General features: G+C 38.6%; 1 protein-coding gene across 1 annotated transcript; it reads right to left on the reverse strand.

Annotated features, from left to right (window-relative positions):
• Nucleotides 1-578: 578 nt before the first annotated feature.
• Nucleotides 579-8,456, reverse strand: LOC139148761 (purine nucleoside phosphorylase-like). The gene is made up of 7 exons (XM_070720220.1): nt 8,291-8,456; nt 5,686-5,771; nt 5,147-5,316; nt 4,521-4,624; nt 3,265-3,440; nt 2,144-2,334; nt 579-681 (listed from the first exon to the last, which is right to left on the reverse strand). The coding sequence occupies exons 1-7, from the start codon at nt 8,336-8,338 to the stop codon at nt 677-679; spliced, it is 780 nt and encodes a 259-aa protein (XP_070576321.1). The 5' UTR covers nt 8,339-8,456; the 3' UTR covers nt 579-676.
• Between the last annotated feature and the right edge of the window lie 3,727 nt (nt 8,457-12,183).

The following is a 12,183-nucleotide window of genomic DNA, read 5'->3' on the forward strand; positions in this document are numbered from 1 at the left end:
CCACACTGTTCATACAAATAATATTGGTTTAGTAAAGTGAATGAGGTATATGTATTTATTATTACTGCCAGTGGCTGCCAGTGCATAATTATTTAAACTAAAGTCTCAATCATACTACCTGCTCATTAGACCTTTTTAAGTTGCCCACTGAGCATAAGAATGAAATTTCCCTGCCCTTTATTGAAGTCTCCCCGTCCCCTGATACCGGAAAAGCCCATCCGCTAAGAAATCGTCACGGTGGTGAGAACGGCTTTCCACTGGGACAGGTTCGTTGCCTGCCCCTGACGCAGACTTTCCTAAAATCTCACCCTTGTGGTTTAGTCCTCTGAGCTAGGATTTTCAGCTACCTGTGATAAATGGTATAAGATCGAGCACTACAGATAACCTGACCCATTTTCTAAAATAGAATATTTTTAGTCTTGTGTCAACCAATATGAAATTGCTGACCTGTTAAAATGATAACCTAGAAACTTTGTACCCTAAAATAGTCCTACTCGCGTTTAGGATACCAGGACAATTACCCCCAGATATTTACGGTCTGACAGATTGCTCTAACCTTATCCCAAATCCCAGTCTTCACTTGTGGGTTGGAAATGCCAAGGAAGATGTCCAAGAGAGACCAATCCTCCTCTCCCTTTCATAGCTGCATTGGCGACTCTCCTATCCCATCTCTTCCCTAATCTGTGGAAAAGTCTTATTGATGGATGCGACACTAAGCCTATTCTACAGGCAGCTTAACTTTATAGTCATGGCAACATTTCCGCACAACTGTGATACGACCATCTCAAACCTTGTCAAGGTGCTTTTTGCTTGATCAGAAACAACAAATGATTGACGTTTTTAACATGAGCTATTAGTCAGTACATTGAGACACAGTCCCTCACAGGGACTGTGATTGAGACAAACTTGAATAGTGTCAGACACAGTGGCATATTTATTTATTTGTTTATTTACTTATGTAGTTCCCGAGTTACTACACTGCACCATTGTATGGTCCCCTGCCCTATTTCTACCGCTAGTTGCACTGACTAGCTGGCTGGCTAAGGGACCGTTCAGTTTTTACGGCTGGGGGGGGCCGGCAAAATCTTGTCGCCGGTGTTCAAAAAATGATGACCCCCCCTGAATTTTTCGAGAAAAAATGATGACCCCCCTTTGTCAGACGAAAAAATTTGATGACCCCCCGCTGAAAAATAACCAAAACCCATATGTCAAATTTACCCGCACGGTTTGGATTTGAACTCCGGTACGCGGCGCACTTTATTCGTGTAGCAGAGATGAAAGTGCACAAACTTCTCAGCCACATCCATGCAAACGTCTGTTAATCAGGACAACTGTAAGGCAATTTTGAACTTCATTTCCATGGACAACTTATGTCCATGGACATTGTACAAAGTAAACTTTATTTTAGTGGTTCACTAAAGGCAGCCCTCCGGTTAAGAGGGTCATGGGCCACTATGTAAAGTCAACTTTATTCTAGTGGGCAACCAAAGGTGGCCCGCTGGTAAAAAGAGGGTCGATCATGGCCATTGCACGAAGTAAACTTTACTGACCATGGCCGCTGAAGGCGTCCGGCGTTAAGATGCCGGTAACGAGGGTCGATCATGGCCATTGCATGAAGTAAACCTACTTGGAGTGGGCCACCAAAGGCGTCTGCCCGTTAAGAGGGTCATGGGTAATACATAAAGTATATATTTATTGTAGTGGGCCGCCGAAGGCGGCCCGCCGGTAAAGAGGTCGATCATGGCCATGGCATAAAGTGAACTTTATTTTAGGTATTATGTTTTTGAAAATGTGGTGACCCCCCTTTCCTACCAGTGAAAAAGTGATGACCCCCCTTCGTGGATTCCAAAATTATGATGACCCCCCCCCCTGGATTTTGCCGCCCCCCCCAGCCGTACAAACTGAACGGTCCCTAATTTCGTGAGCAACGCAGCCAGCCGGAGAAATTGGGTAGGGGACTAGACTATACATCACCAGTGTCCGTAGACTGATAGATTCGTCGCTCAAGGGCGCTCTCTGCACCCCCCCCCCCTTACTGTGCCCAGTTGTAAGGGGGGGGGGCGTAGAGAGCGCCCAAGCTCGAGCCACGGGTCTTTCACTCAGTCTACAGTGTCCCCCTGCGTGTTCATGTAATGGTACTTACCGACTGCATCGGAACCAATTAACCTCAAGAATCTATGCTCCGCAGGTGTTCCAAAATTTGGACCTGATGTCGTGCAGTATATGCCTTCTCTCATTATGTTCTCTAAATGTAGCTCTTTCGCAGCTTGAAACAAGTCGTGCCGCAGGTCCCAGTCATATGCGTTGCATAATGACGGGAATCTCGGACCAAAGCTGCAGATGCGTTTTGTAAAAGAGGAAAACTTTTCCAGACAAGTCGTATTCTATTGAAGAACACTCCTCGAAATTTCAGACTTAAACTTTTTCTCAAATCCTCCCAAAGGAATCCTACAACAATATGCTTTCCCAATCATGAATAAAAATCAAGGCCACACACATTTACCGATGTATAAAATTCAAAATGGCCGACATCCCCCTGTTAACTCTATGGCGAAAAAATAAAATTTTCTATTTTCACAAAACTAAAACGGTGAAAATTTTACTTACTCGAAGAGAACTTCAAAATGAGCCGCCACAAGTAGAAGACCCAAGAGAGTATTGTACAAATTGAGAGTCTGAACATCTGTCCCCGTGGAGCACGCTAGCATTCTATCTTAATTCACATTTTAAAGCAACATTCAACTTTTCATCAAAAGGTATGTATGTGTGTGTGTGTGTGTGTGTGTGTGTGTGTGTGTGAAATATATATATATATATATATATATATATATATATATATATATATATATATATATATATATATATAAGTATACAATGTCCTCGTGGGAAATTGCAGTGCTCAATGCTAATCAGAGCGTTATAAAATGTCGCCACCAAAACAAATATTATTTATCGCATTTTAACACCACCTACAAATAGAATGGTTCGTCCCAATGATATATGTAAGAGTGTCAAGCTAGTAATCCTTTCACTTCTACCTGAGGATTGCAGGATGCATGAAACTTAAGTAATAGATTTCATTACCCTGTGCTTCAAGTAATCTTTATATATATATATATATATATATATATATATATATATATATATATATATATATATATATATATATATATATATATATATATATATCTTAACTCACGAAAAATACCCGATTTTGGACACAAAATATGGATAGAAGATGCAACAACTTTTTGAAAAACTTACCTGTCGATATTGGGTCCACATAATGGGTTGAAGTTTACCAAACCAGGCATGTTTATATGATCCTTGATTACCATGACGTCACCAACATTGTATTCTGGGTGAAGACTTCCGGCAGCGTTGGTTACGATGAGCGTGTGAACACCCAACAGTTTCATTACCCGGATCGGAATTGTGAGCTATGGAAATTAAATCAATATAAACTGTCAAAAGAGTTAAACAAGATTCTCATGTGCAATTATTCATGCATACAGCAAGGGTTCCTGGATATTTGAAACGCGCTCAGGGCTAAGGGAGCCTTCAGTAATTACAGGGGGGTGGAACAAAACTTACAATTGGCTCGTCAAGCGTTTTATCTTAAACCCCCAAGTATGAAAGCGCGAAAATCCGATGGTGAAATAGTGATTTAAAATTCTCGCAGACATAATAAACTGCTAAAACAGATTGGAAGAGTAATCTGTAGACAGTTCTTTGAACAACTTTATGAAATCTGCATGACGATAGAGTATAGTGGATACGCATGGTTTCCATAGCATAACCGTGCCACTGGCATACGTTCAGGGCAAATTTGCGCGCTATAATCGAAATAGCAGTAAATCGTAATCACCCAAGACTTAATGAGTTTCCTTTACCATGTAAGTGTTTAAATTATACAAGGCTCCTTACACAATACTTGCAGACGACCGATCGACATCTTATTTTGTCATATTATATGTTAGATTTGAGTAAGACAACGCAACAAGCGCAAAAAGTACACAATTCATCATAATTTGAACAGACCTGAACGAGGTCACTCTCAAAACTATCAAACTTTCTAAGTACTTCGAAGAAATCTGAAAAGAGTCCTTCATAGGGACCTTCAGACCAGTCTAGAAAGCTATTGTTCAGTCCGTTTTGGAGATATGTAGATGAAAACAGGAGAGAATGAACGTCAAAATTTTATAATATGAAAATTCCGAATGCAGTCATTTATGCACAAAATAATGAAGGCTAAATCGAGTGATTTCAGTAAAATGTTTGTCACCAAAAGAGGTACAGTCCTAAAAATAAAAATATGTGGAATCCATGAGAATTAATCGAATCTAAATAAGATATTCCCGATAAGCAACGTAATCTGATGAGCACAAAGAAAGATAGAAGTTCAAAATAGCACATTTATTTGACAGCCATCCGTTTAAAAAGGTATAAATTGTTGACAGTAAGGGACAGTTTTGCTTAGCAAAGCGAACATTAAATTTTGAGAGAACGTGTTTGTATACCTGCCAAGGTTGATAACCCTCATATAGATGAAATCTCCCCTGCATGCACATGACTGGTTTACCACTAAGCATTCCAAACACAAACTGACCAGCATGTCCGGGTGCTGCAATAGTACATTGAAGGTAGACGTTAAGGTATAAAATGGATTTCTTTTTCATCCCCGCGCATACGAATCCTTCACAAAATCAACGTCAGCGTTTTGGACATCCTCTGAAAGCTATTAACGAACCAGCTGACTGAATGGCTGACCAACTACAATCAACGGAGTGCGACTACGAATCCCAATTTGGGAGTTCGAAAATTGAAAATGCGATATACGAATCCAAAATGGGAGTTCGAATTTTGGCCTTGATTATGTGCCATAGTCTGACCTCCTGCAAAACAATGTTTCAAATTTGACAGAGTTGATTTCTCTGTGATTAACTGGTATTACCGCTTAGCTGATAATCACTTGACAGTGTGGCAACACCTCAATTTATTTCTCGTAATGGGTCAAAGCAAACTGTACCATTACCAACAAGAAATATTGAGGGTTCCAAATTTCTTTCAACACTTCCCTAAAAGTGCCAGGATGACTCCAAAGCTGTTTCTGATGTTCACAGATACGTGTAAAGATAATACAAACCTGTGTTGACGGGAAAGCCGGGTATATCTTGATATGAAACTTTTCTAGCATCATTTATTCTATCCGCTAATCCACCAAGGCCTGATCCACAGATAATCCCAATTCGTGGTCTCCATTTGATCCTATCCATTAGGTGTCCCTGTATCCGCTGGTAGTCATCGAGGGTGTACCTGAAATGAATTTCGTATTATCCTTGTAAGCAGTATAGACAGCTACAGGACAAAGACTCTTTTCATGAATTTCTTGATCTGTGCCCAAACTTTTCCCAAATTAAAAATTTCGATCTTTACCAACAACTTGCAATGATATGTGTCTTTTCCCGCCATTCACCAAATCGGAATGTAAATACTACTTCTTAACAAATCAAATCAAATGGGTATAAATAACAATTCTTCGGCAAAAAATTTGTCTATTTAATGCAACATTCAGTAATGGCCATATACCCGAGATGATTATATTTCCCCATACTGCAATTGATGTGCGTGTGTGTAATTTTAGATATATGACTTTGATTTTGTTAACTGCACGATTTTACTTACGGGTTATTTTCACTGAGAGACCATTTAGTGTCAACATAACTTGACGAATTCCGTATGATACGCGCTGTCGCTGATTGCTGCATTGTCTGTGGAGCAAAGAATCACGCAATTAGAAATATAAAACAGAAAGGGTAGTCCCCGCGAGGGATTCACCATTTAATATCGGGCAGAAAGCCATGGAAATAGCAAACTGTTTGCAGCCTTCATTGTTCTTTTTATCATTTCTCCGGTAAAATTTGGCGCTTAAAAGCCATTGCAAATGTGTAATAACGATACAAGAGACTGCCAAGCATCATTTGCAAATGTTTCTCCATAAACATCTGATAAACAGATCGTCAGCACTGTCATCGACAAATTTAACCTGGGAAATGCTAGCAGCAGATTTTACCACTTAGCGATTGATGCGTATTTTATCGTAGGTAAAAATAATGTAGGCCAACTTTAATTTTTGAAAAAAATGATGGATTGTACTATTAACTCACTGTTGACTTGGCTACTTATAACAAACTCTAGTTTGAGGCACTTTTAATTTTGTTATTGTGTGTAAGTAGCATAGTATATTTCTATTTCTATTTTGATATTTTTAATTCCATTAATTAATCTGCAAAGTACGCCCCTTTGTGAGGATTTAGACGGCACCTGAATGCGCAGAGTTTGTCCGTCATAGGTCGTTGTAATTTACACTTTTGAAACACAGGCGTTTGTAGGCTGGGTAGTCTGCTCGATCAATCTGTCCTAGCACAGTTGCGTTAGAGGACAGAGACCTGAGCGGACAATCGCTTGATCGAACAGACTGCCAGGCCCACACAGTTCTGAGTGATCCGAACGTGAATCTGATGCTAAGAATATCCACAGTCTTTGCCGTATGATTCTTAATTCTCAATGACGCTCTCCAATGAGCACCCGGGGTGCAGCGACTTGCGCGTGTGCTTTTGCATGCACAGAGAAAATAATAATCTGAAATTCATGGTGCATTGTTGTTGTTGTTGTTGTTGCTGTTGTTGTTGTTGTTGTTGTTGTTGTTGTTGTTGGTATTGGTACTAAAATTGAAGAACACAAGTATGTTCTTTTTGTTGATTCGTTTCTACACTGTTTACCTTCTAAATAGCTACTAGTATAAAGGAAAAAGCATCCACCATGCCAAGAAGATAGAGTACAGCGCCGATGTTTATTATTTCCTATATACACACAAGGGATGAAAGCTTCTAATGCATAATGCCTACATATCAAATTTTCAATGCACTGAAAGAACACTCAACTCGACATCGATCGATTTAAAAATGGTAAGAAAGACCTGATATCAGCGTAACTATCTAATTTTGGTTTCATTTTACCCACCCTCGAGCAAATGAATAGAAATACGTGCATTATAATAATAAATTCTATCCAATTTGAATCTCCAAGTCATGACTTCCACTGTGGGCTCTACGTCACTCTACGATTTAAATGATGGACCAATCGCATGGCCTGTAAAGGCAGCATTTGCCAGTTATGACGTAATGACTGTCTTTACAGGCCATGTAATGCAGTCGTTCAGAAGGGTAACAGAAAAAACGGATCAATAAAAAGAAAACACTGGTGCTCGCCAACTTCGTTACCCAATAACAACATAAACAACAACAACAACGGTAACAGTGGAACATGGACAGTGTAACGCACAATGTTATGAGAAGTGACAATAGCTGAAGAAACATCATTCAACTCAGAACATTATTTTCACTAATTTCACTTGAAGTTGTCGGCCTTTTGCCCTTAAGAAGTACATGAATAAAAGAAGTGCTATATGAGTTTAATGTGGCATGACTTTTTGCATTTTTCCGTTTAATATCAACTACAACTCAAAATTCCTTCTTGATAGAGCCTCAGTGAGAGTAAATCATTGTTCAGTTGCCTCCAAATTGTAAATGTCAACAACTAGCTATGCATACATACCATAAAACTGTGCTGACAGACTGTTATACAAAGAATATTTAGCTTTTAAAGGATACAAAACTAAAATATCACAACAGTATTTCTACTTCTACGATATATATATATATAAATATATATATATATATATATATATATATCTACTATATATATATATATAAATAAACAGATTACTTCAAGTACAAAGTAATGAAATCTATTACTTAAGTTTCATGCATCTTGCAATCCTCAGATAGAGTGAAAGGATTACTAGCTTGACACTCTTACATATATGATTGGGACGAACCATTCTATTTGTAGGTAGTATTAAAATTCGATAAATAATATTTGTTTTGGTGGCGACATTTTGAAACCAATTCAGAGCGTTTGTTTAACAGACTGAGTGTAGATTTGTCAGCATTGATAATGTGCAGCTTTTCTGATATACAAAGATTACATCGCTTGTTCATGTTAGAGTAGCTCAATGCTTTGTCAATGAAATAAGGGACAAGACTTTGACATTTCATGGTCAATCATTGATAAAGCACTTCAAGTCTTCTTTTTTCCGCCCTTCCCATTGGACAGATCCCTTTTACACAAATTACAGTAGTTTTAACTTTTTCATTCGCCTTGTCTAAAGTGCCAGTGTGGTACATAGTCCCGGGTACATAGTGTACATAATCATTATTATACTCACTTGAACTAATCTGCGGGATATTTGTATGTATCTGCTTGTCACAATCATGGCATGAAAGACTGTGTAATCACCAATAGATCTCCCTCTATGCAAGAAAGTCACAGACAGATGCTCCTTGTACTTGGCTGCTCACTGATCGACAACTTCGAGAGGAACTGACGATTCAAGGTAGAACCTAATGAATTCTCTTTCAAACAGTATTGTGTCAACTCTACTCCTAACCTTGTGCAAAACAATAGCAGGGCAAGCCCTCTGAGTCAAAGGAGGGTCATAGGGCAATTGCCAGGGATGACCGAGTTGATGCTGGGCGTATCACTGGTATTTCAGCATGGTTTGTGATTGCTGCAGTTTCGTAGCCCCGCAGGGCCTTGAAATTTTTTTTGTGCCCACCTCCCCCACACAACAAATCTTCTAAGGGAGTTGCGAGGATACGAAACTGCAACAAGGTTTGTGAGTACTATACTTTAACTGTTTAAAGAAGAACAAGCTACAATCTGCGCCGCAATCTTCCTTACCAACAAAACAGAGCAAACCAAACCATGACCGAAACAACAGAAAATTTTGAAAAGTGGAGTGAGAATGTGTACTTTCTGAAAAGTGGATATTAGGGAGCATTCGTTTTTTGGGGGGGGGGAGGGGGTCGGTGGAACGATACTACAAATGAAATGCAAAATGCGACACCCTTTCAAAATTATTTGTTTTGGACGGAAATGCCTACTGTACCGCAATACTCTATATAAAACCTATTTAACTTTCCGACTTCGTTTTCTCGATCAAAAATCACATACAATAAAGCTCATTCTGTCTTCACTTGCATTTTTGTGATATAACAACATAAAAGAAAATTTCTACAGTATATTGTTTCAAAGTATTTTATGGAAAGCCTTCTTTTTACATTTTGTATTACATCCCCCAACTTTACGCTTTGAGACAAAAATAGTGGCATCTACATGGTCCCAGTGTCTCATCTGATACTGATAATCCGTCATTGGTACACCATTGATATGTCCTCGGACTGATTAATGAATAAGAGATTTTGGGGATGTTCATTTTCAAGTATGAAAACCCCTGTAAGATCTAAAAAGGAGCACAGAAGGAAAGCCAGATTGAGAAAGATGCAATTACTCAGGCGTAACATAGAAACTCTTTATACAGAAAAATTATAATAGCAGAATGTAATTCCTTTGATAGCGGTATATACAATCCCCAGCCACAGCCACCATGGTTTTAGAGGGCGATGTCTAAAATATTTGTTTCTATGTGTAACTTAAAGTGTATAGACCGAAATATTCATTGAAATTAATTTTCGACAGCTTACCCAGTGGTATAAAAGATGCAGTTGATCTCAGCGAACTTAACTGTCAAATGACTCATCAGAACCAAGTACGGGTTCAAAAGATGACCTTGATTTAATAGTAAAATAGGTGACCTTACTATAAAACGTGAAAGTCAAAGTGACTCATCAGAACCGAGTAGTACGCAAGATGCAGTTTACTCAGCGCACTTGACAGTCAAAGTGACTCGTCAGAACAACTGATTAAAAAAGCACTTCCCATTTGGTATTCTTATTTATATTTGTTAATCCTGTTTGTTCAAATATAATTACAAAGTCAAAAAATCTTTGCAAACATTCCATATAGCACCATATGAATATTTTCAGAAATTGGAGCTACTTTTCCCTGTTTTCAAAGTGTTATAGAAGTTATATCATGAACATTGCCATGACACTTATTTGTATCGGTCAACTTTTCTTTTGTGAACAAGTGTCGCGTTATTACTCTTAATCACCAGTTCAGACAGAATAAAGACATGTTCGTATTGTGTTTTATATATTTTTCGGTCAATTCTGGTTTGTTTGGGTTTTTTTTTGGCTACGATTCCCTGCAAATCTTTTGTAAAAGTCTACCCCACCCTGATTTCGACCGACCCCGTAAACGAATGCTCCCTTCGAGCATTATTAGGCCTAATGGTAGAGGGGCGGCAGAAGAGAAACTGGGAGGGGCGGCACGAAAAAAATCAGGGTTTTTAGGGGGTGTTGAAAATTCCAGAGTCCAGAGTTCCAAGGGGGCCTCCAATTTTTCACTCAATAGAAAACCTAACGCTAAGTCACTCTGACTGCGGCAGAAAATAATTCCTTTTATAAAAAAAGTTTTCTTAGGTTATCCGATCAATGAAAAGGTTGTGTTTCAATGACTGATGATCATTTACTGTTTATGCTTGTGATCACTGTAATGCTGACTGTCAAAACGTGGCATTGGGAAATACGCTTAATAGAGTTGACTATCATAGGGATATGGGCTGGGTAAAGACGTCCAGGCAAATAAATCAATTCTAATAGATAGGCCTATAGCTTAAGTCTAGGTTTTAAGGGGTGGACCATTTGATATCCTGGGGGGGGGCTTGGAAGATTTTGGGGGAAAAAAAGATGCCAGGTGGAGTTGCTCGAAAAAAAATCTGGCTTTAAGTGGCTGATGGAAAAACAATTATGGACCATTGCGACTCGGGAAAAAAATCTTGGCAATTGTTCGATGCACACTGCAGCATCAATAAAAATCAAGCAGTAGCTCTGGAGTTTTATAAAGCATAAACCATTTCAAGCTTGAGGAACAATAACTTAGAATTTATTAAACGAGGAACTGAAATAAATACACAAACAAAAACACTGAAAAATTGTCAAAAGTTACAGCTACTATCACTGTAGCTTTCAGCAACTGAAAACAAGAACTCGTCTGAAGTGGTCTCATTGAGGAAGATTTTCACACTATTTCAGACGGCTTTTCTCTCAGCCATCCCCTTATATTCTAAATCACTGAATATGAACAATTGTACAGTATACATGACCTTCTGATTAGAGGAAGTATGCTGAAATTGAAATTGCTCACCAGTGTTTTCCAGAAATGTGTAAATCTGAATGTATGGATTTTGTCAAAATACCACAAGAAGAGAGACAGCCTGCCATGAACTGGGTCAAGTGGCAGGTGGACTCAGTCAGTCAAGTGGACTGTTCAACTTGCTAATATCACTCAAACCAGGACACTTGTCAGACAATGACATATTTTTTCAAGCACAAGTAAATGCCATAAATGTACATGATTTTACAAATATATGTAGGATACCATATCTCTTCTGATGACACCAGTGATGTTCTCAGAAATGTTTTCACTGTAAGTTTGTTAATGCTTAATGTAGAACTCAGTAATCAGGTTGTTTGATTGTATTTTCAGTGTGTTACCCATGGTATAAATAAGATCTATAAACTGATATTTTTGTAAAGTGAATCAAAAATGTACATGTATTTACATATCTTTATTTAGTTTCTTGAATATCGTCTGTGTGCGATAGAACAGCATCTTGTTACTAGGTGTGAAAAACCAAGCAAACAAAAAATATATATCTCGAAGAAGGAAAGTGAAAAAAAAAAGTTGCCAGCATATGCCCTGTAGAAAAAAAATAATTCATGGTGAAAAAAAATAATGGCTCTCCACCAATCTTCCAAGCCCCCCCCCCCCAGGATATCAAATGGTCCACCCCTAAGTTGATTTTTTCATCGTTTGCCTCATAGACCACAGTCGTTTGGAGAGCTATTCAGCGCTGGGACTATTCGCCCCATAGACGAGTGTGCAGAAGCGAGAAATACCTGGTATTTCTCGCTTCTGCACACTCGTCTATGGGGCGAATAGACCCAGCGCTGAATAGCTCTCCAAACGACTGTGCATAGACTCATAAGTTATGTACTTCAACAAAAGTACTGAAATGCAAGATATCAAAGTTGTAGTTTAATATTGTTGGCGTTAAATGTTTGGCCATATATCATGGGGATTTTGGATTTTATTTTATTTTTTGATCATATAATGGGAGGGGATTCTAAAAAGAATTAAGCTTAAGATTTCAGC

Source organism: Ptychodera flava, chromosome 13 (assembly GCF_041260155.1).
Source record: "Ptychodera flava strain L36383 chromosome 13, AS_Pfla_20210202, whole genome shotgun sequence".
In the NCBI taxonomy this organism is placed as follows: domain Eukaryota; kingdom Metazoa; phylum Hemichordata; class Enteropneusta; family Ptychoderidae; genus Ptychodera; species Ptychodera flava.

Coding starts and splice junctions, on each gene's coding strand:
- LOC139148761 (XM_070720220.1), bottom strand. CDS start 8,338: ATGATTGTGACAAGCAGATACATACAAATATCCCGCAGATTAGTTCAA. Junction 5,772..8,290: donor TATCCCGCAGATTAGTTCAA/GTGAGTATAATA, acceptor TTTGCTCCACAG/ACAATGCAGCAATCAGCGAC. Junction 3,441..4,520: donor AGGGTTATCAACCTTGGCAG/GTATACAAACAC, acceptor TAATTTCCATAG/CTCACAATTCCGATCCGGGT.